The sequence below is a fragment of the Rutilus rutilus genome, assembly GCF_951802725.1.
Source record: "Rutilus rutilus genome assembly, chromosome: 16".
Classification (NCBI taxonomy): Eukaryota; Metazoa; Chordata; class Actinopteri; order Cypriniformes; family Leuciscidae; genus Rutilus; species Rutilus rutilus.
This window is the reverse complement of record NC_140224.1, coordinates 4,038,955-4,062,262: the sequence shown is the minus strand read 5'-3', so window position 1 is coordinate 4,062,262 and position 23,308 is coordinate 4,038,955. Positions and strand designations below refer to the sequence as shown.

At 37.5% G+C, this 23,308-nt stretch overlaps 3 protein-coding genes across 3 annotated transcripts; 2 read left to right on the top strand and 1 right to left on the bottom strand.

The window, feature by feature from the left end:
- Positions 1–1,074: 1,074 nt before the first annotated feature.
- LOC311305716 (uncharacterized protein) lies at positions 1,075–3,885 on the top strand. The gene is made up of 2 exons (XM_084433523.1): positions 1,075–1,606; positions 3,027–3,885. The coding sequence occupies exons 1-2, from the start codon at positions 1,307–1,309 to the stop codon at positions 3,846–3,848; spliced, it is 1,122 nt and encodes a 373-aa protein (XP_084289649.1). The 5' UTR covers positions 1,075–1,306; the 3' UTR covers positions 3,849–3,885.
- Positions 3,886–4,962: 1,077 nt separating this feature from the next.
- Positions 4,963–9,526, bottom strand: tmem101 (transmembrane protein 101). The gene is made up of 4 exons (XM_084433787.1): positions 8,819–9,526; positions 8,358–8,538; positions 6,662–6,808; positions 4,963–5,748 (listed from the first exon to the last, which is right to left on the bottom strand). The coding sequence occupies exons 1-4, from the start codon at positions 8,947–8,949 to the stop codon at positions 5,440–5,442; spliced, it is 768 nt and encodes a 255-aa protein (XP_084289913.1). The 5' UTR covers positions 8,950–9,526; the 3' UTR covers positions 4,963–5,439.
- A 3,169-nt stretch (positions 9,527–12,695) lies between these two features.
- On the top strand, positions 12,696–14,653 carry gngt2b (guanine nucleotide binding protein (G protein), gamma transducing activity polypeptide 2b). Its single transcript, XM_084433786.1, has 3 exons — positions 12,696–12,820; positions 13,268–13,356; positions 14,315–14,653. The coding sequence occupies exons 2-3, from the start codon at positions 13,273–13,275 to the stop codon at positions 14,438–14,440; spliced, it is 210 nt and encodes a 69-aa protein (XP_084289912.1). The 5' UTR covers positions 12,696–12,820; positions 13,268–13,272; the 3' UTR covers positions 14,441–14,653.
- The last annotated feature ends 8,655 nt before the right edge of the window (positions 14,654–23,308 follow it).

The following is a 23,308-nucleotide window of genomic DNA, read 5'->3' as shown; positions in this document are numbered from 1 at the left end:
GCCAAGATGGTTGAACCAGAAGTAAAATTAACTGGTTTTATTTCCGATATAATTGGATGCTATTTTAATTAAATGTGCCGTGTGATGACTTTAACATGTGTTATTTGAAACAAATAGCACATGTTATTTCCCATACCATGCTAGTACTTCTTTCCAAAATGATTTAACCAGACGGGTCATGCTGCATGGGTTTCGCCGGTACAATTGAACGCTTTTTTCTTGTCACGTTGAATCTCTTTCATTTAAGGGGAATAATAGAAGAAAAAAAAGTAGTTCTAGGTGCACATGTAATTAAAGCAAGGTTTATTGCTCAAATATCTTAAACCTCATTAGCAACCTTTGGGTTTATTACACGAATAGAGTTTCAGTGGATTATTCAATGGATTAGTGTCAAAAGGTCTTTATTGTTCTTGAATAAGGTTAGATTATTTCTGTAACTAATGCACGTTTCATTCACACTGCTGGCACCCGTCTCCATCTCGAAACACCTCGCCGTGGTTCACGTCAAAGATTTAACATGGTGTAAGACGCTCTGTTGGGGTTTCCATTGAGATCTTTAACATGCTTAACTGTAAAACTACACTTCCTGCTTAGAAATTAATGGACAGTTCAATGAAATATTCAGTATGTACTAAGTACTCTTGTTTCTTGAGTGAGGCAATGTGCTTTGAGGATAAATCAAGTCCAGGTCATAGAGACTCAAAAGCAGGGTTGCACGCGGGACGCTCTGCTTCCAGGTGCAGTTTGCTTTAGATCGAAATCAGAACTTTGAGTTTCTTTATTAGTAGTGGAACAAGACCCAAGGCTGCAGATGTCAGACTTACCTCATTGGATTAAAGCATCTGCTAAGTGTAAATGTAGTATTGTTCAGTTTTCGAGTAAAGGTTTAAAGAAGGAATCTTAATTGAATTTGAATGGAAATTGATACGAGCGTGGCATGTTTCAACTCAACCAGTCGCTCCGTATTCTTGAAGGCCGGCTTGTGCAGTTTTTGGTAAGTACAATTAGATCTGTAATTCTTTAAGCATGAATGAATGTCTTGGAAATGTGATAGCTGGCCATGAAGAATGTTGACCAACATGATGGATTCTGATGCTGATTGTGTGAAATGATAAACAGATTAAAGGATTAAGCTTTTTATATGATTTGAGTGCTCATGCCAAGCCACAAATCCTTGTAGATCTCAGACTGCAAACCGTTTGAAAATTAATGATAGATATACAGGAATATACCAGTTAACGTCATTTCTTTTCAGCTCAACCAGACGGTTCTGCACTGAGAACGAGCAAGACAAGCGTGCTTTTTGATGTGGATCTCTGAGCTCAAGTTGAAGATGCTTTGCGTCGTATTTTTACCCATCACTTTCCTCGTCGCTGGAGGCTCAAAGCTCTGCCCTCATCAGTGTTCTTGTTACGGAGCATCTGCGCTGGTGGACTGTCGATCCCGAGGGTTCACTCACATTCCCCACAGTATTCCACATGGCACGTGGCTCCTGGACCTCAGTGGGAATAAGCTGTCGGAGTTGAGGAGTACCTCTTTTACTGGGATATGGGTCCTCCGGGTCCTTCTGCTTTCACAAAGCAACATGCAGGTGGTTCGTTCTCAGGTGCGCTTAATATAGGTTGTCTTTACGAATTTCTTTTCCCAACTATACTCTTAAAATAAAGCCTCTTTATTGGCATCGATGATTCAATGAAGAACCTTTAAAGTTTATGAAATCTTTCCATTGCACAAAAGTTTTTTTTTTATGTGGAAAAAGGTTTGTCAGATTAAGAGAAATGGTTCTTCTAAAAATAAAGGTTCTTTATTGGCATATACATGCATAAACTTAAGTATCCCTGCGACATTTCCATTGCACATAAGGTTCTTTATAGAGGAAAAAGGTTCTTTGCGCGAAGATAAAACTTTTCACTGAAAAGTTCTTTGGGGGAAACCAAAATGGTTCTTCTTTGGCATCTATGAAAACCTTTTGGAAGCTATATTTTAGAGTTGTTTGGGTTCCTCAGAAGAACCTTTCAGTGAACAGTTCTTAAAAGAACCATTTTTTTCTAGTGTGAAGAACATTTTAATCATCTAAAGAACCTTTCTGCACTATAAACAATCTTTTATCCAATGGAAAGGTTCCACTGATGTTAAAGGTTGTTCATGAAACCATAGATGCCGATAAAGAATCTTTATTATATATACGTTATAAAACCTTTTTTTTATTTTTACAAAACCTTTATTTTTAAGTGTATTTAAAGGGATAGTTCGCTCCAAAATTAAAATTGTCATTATTTAGTCTCTCTCCTGATGTTTCCAAACATGACTTTCCTCTGTGGACCACAAAATAAGTTTTTTGTGATGTCTGAAAAACATCTGTGTTTTTTGTCCATTCAATGAAAGTGTTTAAAGGGGTGGTGTAATGCCCTTTTCACAAGATATAAAATAAGTCTTTGATGTCCCCAGAGTGTGTATGTGAAGTTTTAGCTCAAAATACCCCACAGATATTTTTATATAGCATGTTAAAATTGTGAGCAAAAACGCTGTTTTTGTGTGTGTCCCTTTAAATGCAAATGAGCTGCTGCTCCCGGCACAGAGTAGCATTTTCTGTCATGATAATTTATAAATCGTGTTCCGGGGGCGGGTTTATGTAAATTTTAGGGTTAGTGATGTCACTAACCCGGGAGGAAGCTCATGTAGTCCCTACCAGCCGTTTGTTGTAGTCCTTAAAAAGCAATTTCTTTAACAGAAAATATCTCCCTAACTAAAGTTAGAAAACTGAAATCATAATCAACCACCCCTTTAATGTTGTTTTGCACCCCTATGACTTTCACTGCAAGGGCAAAAAAAAAAAAGTAAGTGTCCCACAGAAGAAAGTAAGTCATGCGGGTTTGGAACGACAGGAGTGTGTGTAAATGACTACAGAATTGAGTGAACCATCCCTTCAAATGTGATTCAAAAATGCATTCCTCTGCCTCTCTCTTTGGTCTCTAAATTTCAATTTTAAAGGTTTATTAGCTGATTGTGCTCTGTTTCTGTTCCAGGCTCTTTCCTCTCTGACCTTCCTGGAAAAGCTGGACCTGGCTTACAATGAGCTCTGTGTCCTTCCTCCAGATTTCTCTCAAGGATTGACCTCTCTTAAAGATCTCAAGCTTTCCCACAACGCTCTGGAGCGTCTTGAGACCCACTCCTTGGAGGACCTAGAAAGCCTGGAGAGGTTAGATCTCAGTCACAACCACATTCGGGTCATTGAAGTTGGGGCATTTCGTGGACTTACAATTCTAAGGCACCTTAACCTGGCGTGGAATCAATTGACGGTTCTCCAAGGAGGAATGCTGTCCATGCAACAAGGTCTTGGGGTTCTTCTCTTGGGCCACAATAATATCTCCAAGATTGAAGTGGAAGCTCTGGCTCCCCTACAAACCCTCACCATACTGAACTTAGAAGCCAACCAGTTGAGAAGCCTGAAGTTCAAGATATTCTTAAACCTTAAGACGCCCAGCACGCATCTGCAGATGTCAGAGAACCCTTGGACGTGTGACTGCGATCTGCATCGTGTTTTCAGTAAGATACTCCGCGTCAGGCATCTCCACGTGGACGATTACGTGAATATCACGTGCCACTCTCCGCTCTTACTGGCCGGAGCTTCTCTGGGTTTGATGCACAGTCAGCTGTGTATCGCAGAAACGGCCACCGTCCTGATCATTACTGGGACTGTGATGGTCACTGTGGTGGCGGCCATGGTTATGGCAGAGCGGAAGCGAAAGAAGAAAAGGATGAACCTGGAAAACCAAGGAAGCGATCAAAATTCCTTGTTACATATGTTACATGTACTTACCGTAGGAATAACTGTAAATTATGCATAATTACATGCAACTAACCCTCAACCAAATCCTAATCGTACCCTAACCCTATAGTAAGGACATGTAGTTAATTAATATTACTCAGTACTTAAATATATAATTACACTGTAACAAAGTTATTCTTTGTCAAATTATGATAGAATGCTGCGTGGATGACGTATTTCTGTAGGCTAAAACCTGGAAATGAACATGTTAGCATTTCCGGCTCAATCGTCCTGGAGTCAATGGGTTAAATGCCTGAAATCAAGGTCAAGATATCATCACATTTCATTCTGTGACATAAAATACACCAGTAATACCAAGTTTGAAAAGTGTCTAAATGAGACTACAGAAGTTGTTGGGGAAATTGTTTATAATGGCGCTCTTTCAAACTATTATAACGTGAATTTTCAGGGAAAATGTTTTTAAACATTGAGACTGAAAGAGTTCTTAGTGGGAAGCTTAATGGTGGTGATGTTGGAGTCATGTGACTGCGGTGTGTAGCCTAACTTAAGCGTTTTACTTCTGACGATTGTATTTAGGCTTCAAAATTCATAAAAGTGAAGCTTATCACGATGAGCAAAACATGTAAGAATCATAAACTTGTTTTGGTCAGAGAACTTATTTTCTGCAATAATACACAAGTCAACAGAAAAAATCCTAATGACTTTGTTGAGGGAAGCAAACAAAAATACGGCATCACTCATATCCATACTGAAGTAATAGGACTGATTATATTTTACCTTGCTCTGAGAAATGTCATATTAAAATGAATGGTCTCAAGCAGAATGACGCATGAAAAACCAGAGAGGGAACTCAATGATAATTGTAATTTTATTCAATGTTACTTCAAATACACGTAAAGGGATTCTGGTTAATAATGTATTATTGTGTCCTTTGTGCTGGACCATTTTTGGTTGACCAGATTATTAGCTAACTTTTATTTTAGTTTCAGTTTGTACACTTTGAGGGATAATATTTTATCAAAATCTATGTGGATAAAACCATTGATAAAATAACACTTGAAGGTTGATGTAATTTTATAATACTGTGAATTCTTGAGTTGCTGTTGTAATATTTACTCCAAAAAAAATCTCTCTCTCTCTCATATATATATATAAATAAATAAATAAACACACCATGCAATAATCAAACGATTTTGTAGGTTCCATACAAAACAATGATTTTTTTTTTATTGACATTGTGATTTTATAGAAGTTGTACAAGGAATGCAAACTAAATACAAGCAGCAAAAACAAATTGTGGCATTTTAAATGTCTGTAACATGGAAATAAATCCACATTACTATACCGCTTAAGAACATCAAAACTAACAATAATGTTTCCTTAACTCTTCCATTTTTTTTCAAGACTTCTAGTCGTTCTTAAACTTTAAATAAAGCATTAAAAAGGAAACAAATGCAATGTAAACCGTCTTTTGAAGACTTTGTGCTTGCGATCGGAGACCCCAGAGCAAGCTGGGAATTGTATCCTCTGCACCTTTGAGCGTACACACAGTTTCTGAGCATTATTATGATCCCGAGACACATGCTCGATCTCTTCTTCTGTTTGTCCTAAGCCTGTACAGAGATGTCGTCATATATATCCCTATATCTTTAGTTGTCTGTGGCTAGAATAAGCACTGCTCCGAAGATGCCGATGTTCTGGCCGATGAGCTTCATCTGGTTCCAGAACTCCACGTGGCAGGTGCGGTGCCAGTAACCGATGTTGCCGTCGATGAAAAGCACAACCAAAGGTAGCAGAACTGCCAGGATCTGGGAGGCTTCTCGCACGTAGCAGCCCGAGAGGTAGGCGAGCGCAAGCACACCGAACACAACCACCAGGAGCTGGACGGTGATCTCTCCACCAGGAATATGGTCCAGATAGGCCAGTCGATCTTCCTTACTGTGCTGTAGAGAGTACACCTGGAGGACAAATGAGAATATCAGGAATATTAACCAGTATCTTCATCCAATACATGAATTTCCAAGGCCTTTAAATGATCAACATGATCAAAACTCAATCTTGCACGTGCCTTCTGTCGCCCGATTGAGAGTTCAGCAAGTAAAAGGCCTTGCGTAAGAATACCGGTAACTTTAATATTGTTAGTAATATATTTCAAGATGAACACTTACTGGGCTGAAACAACAGCATCTCCCTAAGACCTTATTGGCAGATATATGCATTTATAATACTGTTATAAAGATCTCATTGATTTACATTACAAACAGGATTTCATCTTACATTTTAGCTATATAAATAATATCTGCACCAAACTACATATTTTGTTCTCAGTTTAAAACCACTGAATATTCTCACTATATCATACTATATGAGCCATAAAAACCTGATGTATCAAATATGACATAAAACAAAACATTTGTCAAATATTTTGTCTAAAGCTTAAATAAAATCTAGTTTTCTGACTATTAAAGGTCAGACTTCACAGGGTTTAGGATATTAATGATCAAATGAGATCATTCAGCACAATGCAACATGTTGTGTTCGATGTTATACGTTCAGTCACACTACATTATTAAATATGCACATTTAATGGTTTAATTCAATATGCTGAACTTCGTTTACATTTCAGTAGAGCTTAACTGAAGTTTCTAAACCTTATCAGTGAATAATGCATAAGTGTTTTTAAATGTTCTTAGTGAAATCTATACATGATGTAATAAAAAGTATACTTGAAAAGTAAAAATTTTCCCTTTTACAACATTTTCTGTGATTTTACAGGTCTGCAAAACTCCATTTTAAAATTCCCAGGTTTTCAATATGCGACAACGTATGGCAAACTCTGATCTATCACTGTGATCAAGTGGACAAACTCACCATGCAGATCAAGTAAATCCCCAGGAACACCTGTCCAGTGGACTGAAGCGAGCGTGTGCGAGGTTTCTGTCTGTAAACCTCTCCTGCTCCACTGGCCAGCACCAGAAACCCTCCTATGATGGCCATCGCTCTGGAGTACATCCGCACCTGTGGAGGTTAGCAGTGAAACCACATTTATATCCATTCATCTCTATTGTCCATATATGCTCTAAACAGCATTTAATCACAAGCAATGGATAGATGATTGACATTCCAACAAACCTTCCTTTGACTGCTGATATTACCGCAGTTATATAACACTATATTGCAGATGGTTAATCCCTTGGGTGGTTGTGATATGAAAAATGGATTTGCATGAGCAGTCAGAGACGAAGTAAATGGGAAGATCCATAAAAGTAGAACAAAAGTGTCATTTGTGAAAATTAATAGGTTCATTTTCACGTTAGCATCAATGGTGTGAGTTTGAAGTGGGACTGTTTGTTTTTGTTCAGCAGGGAATGTGTATTTTTGAAGGCCAAAACTCGCATTTTAGCATTTCCAGTTGCATCATTTTATTGTAATACCCCACTAGTGATTATTTTTACTTGCCTTGAGAAAGGCTGTTGGCTAAATGGGACTATAAACAGAGGTTGTCGGACATTAAACATCATCACGGTGAACGTGTAAACTCATCTACTCGCTAGACGCTTTCACAGCCTCGTCACACTCCTTCAAACTACACTAACTCAAACTTTCAGGGAAAACGTTTTTAGACAAAGACTGAAAGAGATGTGGGAAGCTTAATGGTGGCGACTGTGGTGGTGTCGTATGTTTATAGCCTATGTTTAGCTTTTTACTGCTAGTGTATTTGTATACTGTATTTGTATTTAAGCCTCAAAACGCATGAAAGCTGTGTTCATTTGTGATGATGATGATGATCATGAGGAACAAAACATAAGAATCATAAATTTGGTTGGGTAACAGCTTATTTTCTGCAATAATCCAAAAGCTGATATAATTCAACTGGGGTTTTGTTGAGTTAAATTACTTAAAGTGTTAGTTCACACAAAAATGAAAATTTTGTCAATAATTACTCGCCCTCGTGTCGTTCCAAACCCGCAAGACTTTCGTTCATCTTCAGAACACAAATGAAGATATTTTTTATGAAATCTGAGATCTTTTTGTCTACCACTTTCAAGCCCCAGAAAGGTTTTTATGAAGCGACAGGAGTGACATACACACACACAAAATATTAATCTCCAACGCAACTTCACGAGAGCACCATGACGCATGTGAGTTGTGTTGACGCGAGATCAGGCGTTGTTGTCAGAGATTGATATTTTGTAAATAAAGTTGTAAATTAAAAAAAAGCACTCGCGTCTCTTCATAAAACTGAGGTTAAACCACTGAAGTCGCATGGATTACTTTAATGATGTCTTTACTATCATTCTGGGGGTTGAAAGTGGTAGTTGCGTAGGTGTCAATGGAGGGACAGAAAGCTCTCGGATCTTCATTTGTGTTCTGAAGATGAACGAAAAGTCTTAACGGGCTTGGAACGACATTAGGGTGAGTAATTACTGACAGAATTTTCATTTTTGTGTGAACTATCCCTTTAAGGGTTGGCTTACAAAAACACATCATCATCACTGCTGCAATCGATTATTTTTGGTGCCACTAGAAACTGGAAAAGTTACACAAAAATGAGTCCTGTATTTACCTTCAACCAGTCTCCGTAATGGACCTGTCCACCCATATAGGACACATATGTGCTGAGGACCAAGTGAACGGCAGCAGCCAGAGCGAACCATCTTCTCTTCACCCCGAAGGACATGAAGCTGGCACACAACACCGCAGCTCCCAAGTCAAAGTACAGGTAAGGCACCTGGATATCTGGCTTCCTAAAAAAGGAAGAAAAAAGCATTTTTTTTAAGAGAATGAATATAAGCCGGTAGCTACATTTAAGACTTTGCCAACTTTATGTGGTATATGGGGGGGGTTGGCTTTGTCAATTCTTTGAATGAAACTTAAAAGCATTGCAAAACAGCAGTTTAGGCATGATGATGTACAGATCCAGTTTAAGCACAAGCACTTCATCGAATATTCTTTTGTTGAATTACTGCATGTCACATGTGTTTACACTGTGCCCCTGCAAGCCTTCTTTTGAGCTTTCCTACGTACCGTTTCACATCCGCGCGCTCCGCAAACAGCATCAACATGCTGAAACTGTTCCAGAACCCGAACCGAGTCAGAATGAAGGCTCCGAACTGCGAGAAAAATCTCAGAGCTTTTTTGCGGGTTGCAGCAGCCATGGCTCAGGATGGCGGAAGTATCATCTCCTAGTTCCTCGGGATCGTGAACGAATCGTTCATTTGAGTCGAGTCATTTGATTGAATCAGTAACGCTTCGTGAAAATAAGAACTGTTGTCAACCAATAGATGAAGAATGAAATGTACTATTGTTAAATCTGAAAACTTTTCATGTGCTGATTGTAGACCTACATTTTCCCATAAAACTGAGAGAGGTTTTGAATACTGAATATATTTAGTGATAGGCTCACGCCACAATATAACTGAATAAGTTCGGTGTCAAAATAAATGCATAGCAGTTTCATCTTTTTTTTAGTAGTTTCATGATAGTTATTACAAAAAGTTTATATTTATACCTTTTTTAAATTTCTGTAAATAGTGATTTAGGCTACTGGATACAATCTGTGTCAAAGTTAAAGGAGATTTATGTAACCTTATTTCTAATTTGAAACCGCATAATAACCACACTTTTCCAAAGCAAATCACTTTTCCATTCAATAAAGATACATCTCATAGCATAGTAACAATTTCTCGAATTTCTCTTCTTCGATTTCCTGGTGGCTGCAGCAAGGACGTAACTGCGTCATGACGTAAAAGAATCATGAATCATTTATTTGAACCGTTTCTTTGAAAAGAATCGATTCGCGGCTTCGACTGTCCATCGCTACGCCGTTCAGGAACCTTGTTGGGGGAAAAAAGTGAACGCTTGCTGCTCGGTAGTAACTCTTTAATGTAGGAAACACAGTAGTTTCCCTCCAGAGGGCGTAAGGTAGCCGAATTCTCCATTAATCTGCATTGAAATATCTTCTTTCTTTTCTTTTTTTCTAGATTCACTGATTAATTTACAGAACATGGTATTTGAGTATTTCAATTTAAATCTCTAATTCAATATAATCTCTAAAGTTTTTTGTTAGTAATCTAACTACTAAAAAAACTAGTTACTAAAAAAACTACTGTGATCCACCCCGATGATTCATATGACAACGTTGTTCGGCTACTTTAGCAGTAGCTTAATGAATAATACAATAATGAAGCCTACCTAAATATGACACTGCGAAATTTATATTTTTTCAGATTCCGGAAAAAAGACTCCCTGAAAAGAAAACCTAGGATTAATAACAAAAACAAAAACATTATTATTATTATTATTATTATTGTAATATCTAACAAAATACAGTAACTAAGATATTAACGTAGGCTATATGAACATGTGAACACAATATACATATTCTTGGATAATACTGCATGAATAAAAATATAAATAAGTATACAATGAGTAAATTCTTGAAGGTTAATGAAGTAGGCTAGACAAGGAATACGTGAATTTAAAGATAGAACAAATAATGAATTAATAATATGGATAGAAATAATATGAATAAAGAAAATCATCATAAACATTGACCTTTTGGATACACCTATTATTATTTTTATTTTGATCATTATCATGACTCACTGGCACACTTGGATAAATTGAAGTGTTGTTAGTGCCATCTTGTGTTTACCAGATAAAAATGCAACAACAGTGCGTTATATTGGCTTCAAACTCTCTTTGATGCTGCTAACCATCCGGATTAAGTGTGTTTAATAACTGATTAAATCTTAATTAACTGACACCAAATATATTACAAAATACTATACAAGATCTTATGAACTTACTCAAATAATGTTTTTGTTTAAGTTAAATGTATTTAAATAACACTCAAGTCAGAATTTAAGGGCTTTGTATTCCGTCTTTTGACTCATAAAACTAGTCAAAGATCATTTTTAAAGAAAAGTAAGGTGACCTGGTTCTGGGAGAGTGACAGCTCCTGATATCTATGGCCCATAATCCTCCTTGGTGCTTGATTAGTCTTATCTCAATTACCAAAGGTTTAGCGTGTGACAGTCTCTTGGAAACGATAAGTCAGTTGTCACCTCTTGTCCAACTGGCTTTAGAGAACAATTCGACATTCATTGAATATTTATTAATATGAGGTTGCATAGAATATTACTTGTATAAATTGGTGGAGGACTTACTTTGAAACTATTTTTATTCAGAAATGACTTTTTCATACTATGGAAGTCAATGGGGACCATTGATATCAAAATATCAAATATCTCCCTTTGTGTTCAACAGAACAAAGAAACTCAAAGAAAGAAAGGTTTAGAACAACTTAAGGGTTAGTAAATGATGACAGAATTGTATTTTTTATTTTTATGATGAACTACTCCTTTAATGCATTACCTAATTCACAATGAAATCTGATATGCATTTAATGAAAGTGTATAGTGGTAATATAACTTCCCAATGTCACATTAAAGAGTAGTAAAGCTCCTCGCCATAATGACGCCATGAAGTCACTCATCGCAAATCAAGGCTTCAGTGTCCCTCTTGCTAATTCAGGACAAAGGGGGCCTAAGCCAGATCCTTAGGCTTACAGGTGAAGCCAGTGCAACAACAAGCTTATTCAGGAGTTCAATACACACTCAACTGCGAAGATGTGTCTGAGTGGAAGAATATTGCAACTGTAAGGGTGAATTCAGTCCCGCTCAGGTCTGGCTCACTTCTCTGGAAATGTTTTCCTCCATTGCCATGTTCAAAACTATCCAAAATAGCTTTTTAAAAGTGATTAGTTGGCCCCGAAACACTCTCAGTCATCAGATAACAGTCTGTTTTCCAACATGGCCAATGGTTGAAAGCATTGCAGTTATTAAGCAGATCGTGGTAATAGTAATCCTGCGCTGAGCCGTTTATTAGGCATTGATGCCAGTGGCTGATGGCCAGAAGTCCCAGTGACACTCTTTGACACTGGATCTAAGATATTGAGTCCAACCCTCATGTTCAGTTTAGGATCTAGAGAGCCTAAGACTGAGTTTCATTATTTCATGACTGAGTGTAAACAAAAGTTCAACTGGTTACTGCACTTGTCAAGAAGACAAACTTTGAGAAAGCCTGGAAAATTTGAAGAAGTTATAAAAGCTTGTAGTAGTTTGAAGGCAATACAGTCTAGCACAATGCAAATTGGTAAAATATAACACGTTGCTAGCATGTTTCTAGCATTATTCAACACATTGCTAGCATGTTTTAGCATCATTGTTTCCATGTTTCTGATTTAGCACATTAGCATAAGGTTAGCATGACATAGTATGTTGGTAACATGATTTAACACATTGGTAGCATGTTTCTAACATGATACATGTTGGTGGCCTGTTTCTAGCATGATTTAGCATGTTGCTAACCTGCTTTACCATGATAGCAGGTTTCTGTCATGCATCAGCACAATGCAAACAAGTTTTGACATGTTTCTAGTCTGATTTAGCACATTGCTAGCATGTTTAAGCATTATGCTTGCAAGATAGGCCTTGTTTGTTGATAACCTTTTATTATGCTTGGCTATTAATGGAGTTTGTATTAATGACTGTCTGATGACTTCTTCACAGAGCATTTCACTTTGGAAACCAACATTCACTACTTCTACTGTCTGATCATGTTCAACCAATGCTCACATTGAGCTCTTTCTATGCCAAAGTTTGCATGGATCCTTAGTGAGATGCACGGATGATTTTAGGCTTCCACAAGAAGTATGTTATTGGTTCATTTTCACATGCTGCCCTTCCAGTATTTCAATGTTGTTTAGAGGTTACTCATGGCCATCCTGCTTGCTCTCATTGGCCTAATGAGATCAGTGGAGATTGATGACATCAGAGCTCAATCCCCATCACCAGGATCAATCTCTACACCTGAGAAAGAGCAAAGGGAAGGAGGGGTCCGAACAACAGAAATAGAGGAGAAGAGCCTGAGATTCACAGACTCGGAGGTAGACCTCCACGCTGATGAACTCTTAGGAGGCATCAGGACATTTCTCCGACTGCTGCCAGGCCCTCCATTCAACAGGTAAATGGATTATTTTTACTTTTATTTCTTTATTTTTCGGTCAGAATATATCAGATGTTTAATTGTCAAGTGAGAAATCAGTTTTACTGAAACCACCAGGACTGTTTTTTTATTTATTTATTTTTTTACATGGCAGCCATTTGAGAATTCTTTCAAAACTTAATAAATACACTTTTTGACATATAAATCGTGAGTTAGGCCTACCGAACATTATTTTAAAGCTGATTGGAACAATTCTTATTGTGAAAAGCTTTATACAAATAAAATATTAACTTTCTTGTGTTTTAATCACACTAAGTGCATTTTTCTGGGATTCTCAGTAGCCTACTTTTAGTACACTGAAACATTGTAACATTTAAATTAACTTATTAATACATTTTTTGTTCATGAGACTTTTTCGATGTGAATATTGAGCTAAATTTCACACGTCTTATTTGCTCTGAATAGACAGGATGGCTCGGGATATGTCAGATAAAGACATCCTGAAGATGGAGCTAGATCAGCTGAAGGTGGAAGTGAACACTGCCCGAATTGCGGTAAGAATCTTAATCATTGTAGATTTTAAATCTTAAACCGCGTTTTTCCCGAGCCACTGACATGCGTCTCGCGTTTTTAACCGCAAATATGCGTTCTGTGTGTGAATAGACCTTATTGAGAGCAGCGCCATGACAGGAACGGAAGGGCTGTGTGAGGGATAGACTTACCGTGTTTCCAATGACATCTGCGGTGAAAAGATGGAAGCTTGTTTCTGCCCCAGAATAAAACATTTTAAAAGATCATTTTGACTTTTTTATCTCACAATTGCGAGTTTACATCTCACAATTCTGACTTTATTTCTCAGAATTGCGAGATATAAAGTCAGAATTCTGAGAGAAAAAAAGTCACAATTATAAGCTACCTTTTTTATTTTTTTTTATTCTGTGGCGGAAACAAGCTTCCATATGATAAAGCTTCTAGATCACTAATAATCTTTTTACAGCTCATGGTGCCTGGAATGTTTTTGTCAACTGAAAATTCTCATAAAGATATTTTTCCAGTGTATTTTTTGCAGAACTAAAACATTAAATAACCCAGACAGCAACATAGTGTCTGCCCAGATCCGGGCCACATCTGGTACATGTGGATTCCACGCATAGCCGGTTGCATAAACCACTTAGACTAATTTTACAAGTTAGTCTTAGTCTTAAGACTAACCATCCCTTGACTAACTGCTAGTGGGTCATAGCCTACTAGATCTTAAGACAGTGTCTTAACGTAATGGCTAAGTTTATGCAACTGGCCCCAGATGTGATCTGGGCCGACACTATGTTGAAATGTTATGTTAAAAATGAAAGATGGTGCTGCTGTGAATAAGGTCTATAGCCCCTGAGTCAGCATTTGCAGACAGATCCTCTGCCATGGTTAGGCTACTTATTTGCTTAGTTAATTCCAATTGGAGCGGCAAATTAAAGAAACAATCATCCTTGAACCATCTCTCCCGATTCTTTTTCTCAGGTTTCAAAAACAGCCCCAGAAATCATTGCTTTCGTTGAGGAGATGTCTGCCGAAGACCCCCTGATCAAGGGCGTCCCAGAGGACAAGAACCCATTCAAGGAGAAGGGTGGCTGCATTATCACGTAGCGGCGGCCCTGGGGTCACCAGGGCTCGGTTCAACATCTGCTTTTGTATGAAAGTTTATTTGTACCAGAAACTCTGAATTGTTTAACATCCACTAGTTTTAAATATTATCCAGCTCCAGAAGTTTAAGAGGACACCCTCATGTCATTCAATACCTTTTATGATATGATGTTTTCTGTCTGTTTTTAAAATAAAGTCATTAGCAATCTTGGCAAATGTCTTACTGGTTTTAATTTCAGTAGCCTATAAATGGACTAGGACCCTGATTTGACTTTAAAGGGATCGTTCACCCCAAAATGAAAATTCTGTCATCATTTACTCATTCTCAGGTCTTTTTAAACCTGTATGACTCCTGTTTTGTCCATACAGTTAAAGTTAAAACCACTATAAAGACCTTTTTGTGCAACGGTAACTATCTCCTGAGTGATTCGCATCTGAAGAAGGTATTTAAAAAAGCGTCCTGAAAGCCAGGGTGTTGTCATGCATTAGCGCTCTGTATGCGTAAAGCTCTGCAGGAAGATTGAATCAGTGGCTGGTGTGTGTCATTGGCTGCTGTGATAACGGGATTTGGGTGTCCGATCTCTCTGTCCCGCTGAAGAGCAGCTGCTTCCTACGTTTCGAGAACTTAAGCTCATTCTCTGATCCTCATCTCAGGATTGAGCTTTTCATCCTGTAAGCTCCTTTTCCACGTTTGTGCCGCTGTCCCACTGTCTCTCTCTCTCTCCATCTCCTATTTAAATACTGAGCTGGTAATTGGGATGAACTGTAGCTCTTGTGTGTGAGCAAAAACACAACAACAAGGTACTTTAGTTTGATTTTGAATGGGTTTCATCGGGTTTTCCAGGGTTTGATTCCCAGCTTTATAATGCGAGTTAATGGTACCTTAGATTTTGAAGCCCAGAAAAGTGCATCCATCCATCATAAAAGTAATCCATAAGGGGGTTAATAAAGGCCTTCTGAAGCGAAGCCATGCATTTTTGTAAGAAAAATATCCATAATTATAACTTTATAATCACCGGCTTCCGGTAACGGCCGTACGCGAGTCGAGTTCCGGCTGAAGAGTGACCTCTGACCCGACGCATATTGACGGACATAGAAGCGCAGAGGATGGAGAAAAACAAAACACGGAGTATAAAAAGAGAATTTTTAAAGAGAAACATCTTACAAAAGCACATGGCTTCGCTTCAGAAGGCCTTTATTAACCCCCTGGAGTCATATGGATTACTTTTCTGATGGATGGATGCGCTTTAAAATCTGTGGTACCATTCACTCCCATTATTCACAAGCCAGGATATTTATTCATATAACTCTGATTGTGTTCGGCTGAAAGATTACACTTAGGATGGCTTGAGGGTGAATTCATTTTGGGATACTTTTCATTTTTGGGTGAACTAACCCTTTCAGTGGATTGAATGTGCACTTTTACTTCAACTCTTCAAAGTATAATTTTAAAAGACTTTAATTGTATATAATATTAATGCCATAAATGTAAAAAAAAAAAAAAAAAAAAAGTGCAACAATGTCAAATTAAGTTTTACATTTAAGTACACTTTAAATGTTTTAATTGTTTGCCGTGCTTTAAAGAATTACACTTTTTTGATGTGTTGACTTTCATACATACTAAGTAAATATATTTGAAATGTACTGAATTACAACTTCATCATTACAAATGTGTACATATTTAAATACATGATGTACAAGTTTCAATAGAAACGACATTAAAGTATTCAGTCAGTACATTTGGCAGTACACTTCATTTCAAAGACAACTTAAGTAATTATGAAATTACATATAAAGATTCACTACTCAGAAACACTTTAAGTTCAAATAATTACATTTAATACAATTTTAATCTATAATACTTTTTCATTTGATTGCAAATAACTGAAAATAGTACAGTTAGTTTAGTTTAGTACACTTAAAGCTACACTGTGTGATATTTTCCCCCATCTAGCGGTGAAATTGTATATGACTACCCAGTGAATATTAGTTTCTGTTCCTTTCAATTTCGAGGGCGTTTTAACCATAGATATCATATAAAGGCTAGCTGTCTTAAGGCGGAGTCACTTCCGGCATCACCGGCGGCCATCTTACCACAGGGCTCTGTGAATTAATGTAAGTGAGCAGCACGCACACAAATCCTCTTATCCCGGTGAAATCTTGACGGATTTACAAACGGTTTGGTTTCTTACAAACGTCATTACCGTGGCTATAATTCTTTCATATGGAAGTCCATTTGTATAATTATTCATATGTATGCAGTTTCATAGCTACATCTCTGACGTTAATAACAAACCAAACCGTTTGAAAATCGGTAGAAAATTGAGCAAGTTATGGTTATTTAAAAGTACATGCACCATGTTACGAGTGAGTGAGCACCCTGTGGTAAGATGGCCGCCGTGTAAGCGGACGTCGACCTCCATTGGCCAGCAGCGCGGACGAGACATCTAGCCTTTATATGATATCTATGGTTTTAACTCCTACGGTGGCCGTATTATTCCAAGATTAACATGGCTTCCAGTTCGACTTCGTCCAATTGCGCCTTTAAAACTATCACCTGTGATCCGTCGCAGCACAGATTTATGTTACAAGGTAAACAATACTTTTTCACCATTGACGTGAGGAAAAGTAACGCAAGTTATACTAGAGGTCGTTCTGGCGTTATGCACAACCATGCTATGGATAGACAAACAACTATAAAACTTCAAATTTACACAAATAGGCTGGATTACCTGTCGAGAAGAAAGCAGGCAACTTCGGCGTCCGTTTTAAAATCTTTGCTCCTCATGAGCTCTTTCCATCTGGGTTACTCCAATATTTGTTACTCCAATATTGACTTTGGTCTTGCCTTTCGCGTTGACGTTTTAATTCTCTCTTTCGCTTCCTTGGCGACTCTGCTACATGTCCTCGAGAATAGGCGTGATCCTCCATCAGCAATCTTTCAAATCTGCCGGCAGTCGCGAGTAATCTCCCCCTCGCATTCGTCTCTGTGTCACTGAGTGTAAAGCGCGAAAGGCGAAGCTTGAATTTATAGGTATGTCCCTCTTTGGCTAATGTAGTTTCAAGATGGCGGGGCAACATGGCGACCGGCATTCGAACCCCTCACCCGTATATACTTTCAATGGCAGATTATAAACTTATGAGAATACTTTATTACTTGAAAGAAGTAAATATACATTAATGAGCACATATATTTTTGAAAGAACTAAGTGTTTTTTTGCTAAGAATCAACTAAAAAAAATTACACAGTGTAGCTTTAAGAGTGTTTACCCTCGGTTTCACAGACAAGGTTTAATTAAAGGGGTCATCAGATGCCCATTTTCCACAAGTTGGTATGATTCTTTAGGGTCTTCATGTAAAGTTTGTAACAAAAAATCCTCAATGGTTGTTTTACGTCCTCAAAAACAGCTCTGTTCACAGCGACCCGTTTCGGTGCATGTCTTTTTAAATGATAATGAGCGACTACTCACCCCACCCCTCTCTCTTCCATGGGGGGGTGTCGACACAAGACAGCCTTGAAATGAACACTCCAAAGATAAACACTCTCAACAATCTTTACACAGCAGTAGTTAACCAAATCAGGCAAGCAAAACAGAGCATGTGAGCACAAAAGGCTAATGAAGCAGAAACAAAGGAGGCATTTATACATGTCCAGGTGTCAGCTGATCAATCAGGGCGTGGCACCAATCAGACTGCAGGAACCAATCTGGTCTTCTTCCTGGATAAAAACAGCATAAAAACACAGACAGACCAAAAGGGCCAACAATGCTGAGTTGAGTTGTAGGCCTACTGCAGCTCACATGCATGAATGTTGGGGTTGTCTGAACTAGTTGCTGCATGAAATCAGTAGCCTACCGTGATAAAGAGGTTGACTGGCAACAAGTATTTTATATATTTTGAAAATACAAACATACTCATCTTAAATGTATTTAAATACAAATTACATTTGATTTTTTCCAAAGGCTTTAAAATACAAAATAGTATTTTGTATTCTAAATACGTATTTTAAAATACATGTATCTGAAATACTGCCCATCCCTGCACACGGCAGTGTGGCTTTGAACGAATCGTGAGAGTCAATGGTTCAATGGTTCATTCATAATCATGGGCGTCGGAAGAAAAAAAAAAGTGGGTGGGTCCTCCCCCAGGAAAATGGTACTGGAGTAAATACCATTTCATGTAACTTTATTCTGATGCCTTTTAATTAAACAACATTTGAGTGTTTGGACCACCGCCTGTTTAACGACTTTGAGTACAGATTACCCTTGCATTTCTCTGTTAGCACTTATAATTGTGTATATATTGTAGGCTACATAGTGATTTGGGAGGTAGGGAGACCGACGCCTAGTGATGGCAAAACGAGGCTTCCTGAACCACTGAGACCTCGCAGCCCATTGCTTCAGCTAAAGGTTCATTACTCGAAGCTTCATTCAGCATTGCTCACTAGTGACACCTAGCTACTGTGCAAAGAAATAGCAGACAAATTAATTAATTCTGAACCAGTGTTGAATGGTGAACCAGTGCTGAACCTTTCATTTGCAATACTAAAAAAGACCTGAGCAGACATTTGTCAATTGCCTGGGTATAATATAAAATATGTATCTTTCTCTGTCTGAATTTACTTGTGCAGAGACAACTGTCACACAGACAGTTAATTAATTATTCATAAATTGGTTGGATAGTGACAGTATGAACAGCAAAAGTGACACTGTGTTGAGGGCAGTGCTTATGGTGGAGGGACTGTAATAAAGTAAACTGCAACAGAATGGGGTGGTACAAATTGTGGGGGTTATTGTGCAGTGAACTGTTACTGCTTATTGTGCTTTGTGCTTATTGGACTGGGGATATAGAGGAGCAACCTGCAACACTGCAGTTTGGGGTGGGTAAAGGAAGGATTACAGTAGATTTTTATTGAGAAACAGAATTATTTCAAGTGTGTTGGGGTTTAGACGATTCCTCTTCTCGGACAAAAATCTCTCCAGCCTTGTAAAAAAAGATCCTTTCACAAGGAACAGAGGATGCAGGGGAATTTAAAAACGCCAGTGCCAGCTGGTATAAATGAGGACACTGATGCTTCTGTTGAGCCCAGACAGGGGAGGATTCCCTCTTTCTTGCTGCTCCATTACCAGGAAAAAGGAAGAGGTCACAAAAAGCAAACAAATCCAAAAAGGGCAATCCAAATCAAAAAGTCCAGTCCAGATCCAAACATCTAAAGCAATCCAAATAATCGTATCTAAATAATATAACAAGACTATAATATAGCTATTATAATTAATAATAACAATATACTATAACTATTCTAACCTGATAAAATAATAATATACCAGACATCCCAAGTCTCCCTCCCTGATGCCCGAAAATGAGTTAAAATCTCCCGGAATCTAGAGAGGGAGCGAGAGACCTTGCGTGTGTGTTGCTAGTGTCATGTGTTCCTCACGAAGCGCATGTAAGGACCCAACCAATCAATTGTCAGTGCGGGCGGGCTTTTATCTATACTTCCGAACCGAATTAATCAGAATAAAAAAAATTCTCGACACAAGCTCCGACGCCTCGCTTCAAATGTCACATCACTACCGACGCCACCTTTTTAGTGGTTTTTTTTTTTTTTTTTTTTTTTTCTGTTTTGGATTAGGGAGTTAGGGAAGTACCGGTAATTGTATTTTCTTTTCTTTTGTGGTTTAGGGCAGTAAGAGGTATTTTTGTTTGTTATTTTGGCCTTGTCGGCTCCTGAGGTAAAATCCCATGGTATCACAAACCTGTTAAAACTCAATAAATAGCCTACTGTTTCATTCACATTTCCATAAAAGAAACCGCATTGTTGTTGTTGTTTTTTCATGTTAAATCCTTTACCCTAGACGGGGCGTAACATGAAATTGGGAGCTCGTCCTATTTTTTCTAAAACGAAATTACAAACTTGTCGTTTTTCATCAGTAAAACCGAGTAAAACTGATCGATTGTACCATTCCATTGATCAGCGATTTTTCTGGAATAAGGTGAGGATGTCATGATCAATTCTACTTGTTGATTAAAGTTAAAATAGTGCATTATTCAGATTTGCCTTCAGTTAACATGAAAGAATAAAAGAGCAGTGGGAAAATAGCGTTAGCCAATCAGTCTTGATCGGTTGTTGATTTTTATCAACTATCTCGTCAAATGTGTTTAAAGCATTAGTGCATGTTAGGGCTGGGTGATATGACACTACATATCATAGCGATGGTGTAAAGTGTGAATCGATGGAACTTTTTCTAAATCGTTTACATAAGCCTATTTGTGGGGTAAGCAAATGTATCCGTGAAGCTTTTAGTGGGCATTATAGGAACGTTAGAGTGGAAAAAGAAGCACTGATGAATGATACACCACAAACATCTTCAGCTTTTAGTTTTATTCTTAAAAAAAATGGGTAAATATTGTCAAATTAATCTAAATGAATTCTAATTTTAAGGTTTAAACTTTCTAATTTGCATAAACTTATAGAAACAAACTTTACATAAAATAAATATAAAAAAAAAAGAGAGCCTCAAAAGAGTTTGAAATTCAGTTTTTGCTGCGTTATCAAAACTGATATTGTGAACTGTGACGATTTTGGTCATATCGCCCATATCCATATTCTTTGCTAGATAGCAGAAAAGGTTCCCACAGTTTTGCATACAGTATGCATTTTTTTAATAGTGTTCACCACAAGTAATAGACTACACTGTAAACTGGTCAGAAATAAGTATATAAGTTTATTTGTAATTGCCAGCCAGAAAGAAAGGGCAGAGATGAGGTTAGGAATTAAAAGTCACCAGGCCTATGTAGTTTCTTCATTCACTGTGACCTATACCTGCACTGGATGGCCAATTTCACATGTAGGCCTATTTTATGTATTTTCAAAATACAAATAATAATCTTAAAATGTTTTTCATGTAATAATCATCAATTGTCCAATCTTCAATCTTCAATAAATTTCATTTATCGTCTTCTGGTTGACCTTGTTTTGTTAACAGGCTATTCAACTAGCCAACACTCAATATGAGTCAAGGAAGAAATGTAAAAAAAATGAACTGTAAAACGGATTTGTCCCGTTTATAGCCTTCCTCAAAATAGCCTATTGGAAAGATTATAAAATGCGCATAGGCTTATCGCCTATTGTTTATTGGGCGACAGAACAAAAATGGTTAATATTAACATTTAGATTAAAATAAATTACAAAATATGTTTGGTACAATATGTACATAAGTTACTTGTCAGGTATTGGTCACAAAAACAAGCATTAGATGAATAGTTGCCGTTTAAACTGTTATGTTTCATCCGTCCCACCCCTGTGTTGCAATCGAAACAAAGCACAACTGCCGTTCAAAGTCAAATTTTAGTTAAATCATTCTATATTTGTACCGAATAACACATGATACTAAGAGAACACATATGTGAGTTGTTGATCACAAAAAAAAACAAAAAAAATCTATCTGTAACCTTATCTTAGAAAACGACATTTATCTGAAAGGTGTCCCGGCTCTCCCCATGCACGAAGCTTGTGTGAATGCAGTCAATTTTGACTGCAAAAGATGAGGTCATTTGATCGGATGTCATGCATTTATGGCATTTTACCTGATAGAAATACATACTCAGTTTTAATGTTATTTTAAGGTGGGGTAGAATTAAATGAACGGCAAAATGACTTCTGTCACCTCACATACCCAAGTTTGAGAACCACTGCCACTAATAAAAAATGATCATCATTATTAATAACCACCCAAACACAATACAAACTGCAGGATACCAGTGCTCTGTGAAACAGTCAGTAAGTATTTAATGCCAATATTAAAAGGCTGAGGCATTCTTACACAAAAACAAACATATGCACAAACTTTCTATTTGCATTTGAAATTGATCTCAAACTGTTTTGCTACTTTCTCAGACAGGTGCTTTTATGTCCCTCACTCCGGTAACTGTCCATGCTGGATCTGTCCCAGTTGTTTTAAAGGGGTGGTTGATTATGATTTCACTTTTCTAACTTTAGTTAGCGTGTAATGTTGCTGTTTGAGCATAAACAACATCTGCAAAGTTACAACGCTCAAAGTTCAAAGCAAAGGAAGACATTTGCTTTTAAAGAAATTACTTTTTAAGGACTACAACAAACGTCTGGTTGGGTCTACACAACATTCCTCCCGGGTTAGAGTTTGCAGTTGTCTACAGATTAGTTCTGTGATAGGTTTTAATTGTTTTTTTACATTAGTTTATTCTCTGAGAATTCGTTGGAGGTTGCGATCCACGCTTTTATTACGTATTACTGCAACTCACTCTCAAAATTCTCACCTACAAGTGGGTCAAAATGCGAAATTCTCCTGCTTATAATGGAACACTGTGTAACCAGCTCCATCACCATAATCCCTCAAGGAGCCTAAGATCTCAGGATAATAATTTACTCTAAATTCCTAAAACCGCTTTCAATAGCAGAGGGAAAAGAGCTTTTGCAGTGACTGATCCCACATTATGGATCAGCTAGCCAAATTACATAAGTGTACATAAATTTAAAGCAATTTAGCACAAGGCTACAACATGATACAATGGTAAAATGAAATGGGGCATGAATACTTTTGCAAGGCTCAAAAGTATGCTAAAGTGTACTGCTTTTTCAAAAGGGTCTTTAAAATATTGAATGATTCATCAAGATTTTTTAGTTATATAAAACGTGCCAAGAAAAGAATACTGAGGGAAAGGCAGATATAGATGTTTGTTAGTTATTTCATAATAATATTAATAGTTATTGTGTTGCATAAATGTAAAAATCAAGCAGGCTGACTTGCAGTTACTGGCTGGAAAATCTTATCGACAGATGCCCGTCATAAAGTCATATAGATAAACACAGCGCATGTACAAAGATGTTTTTTT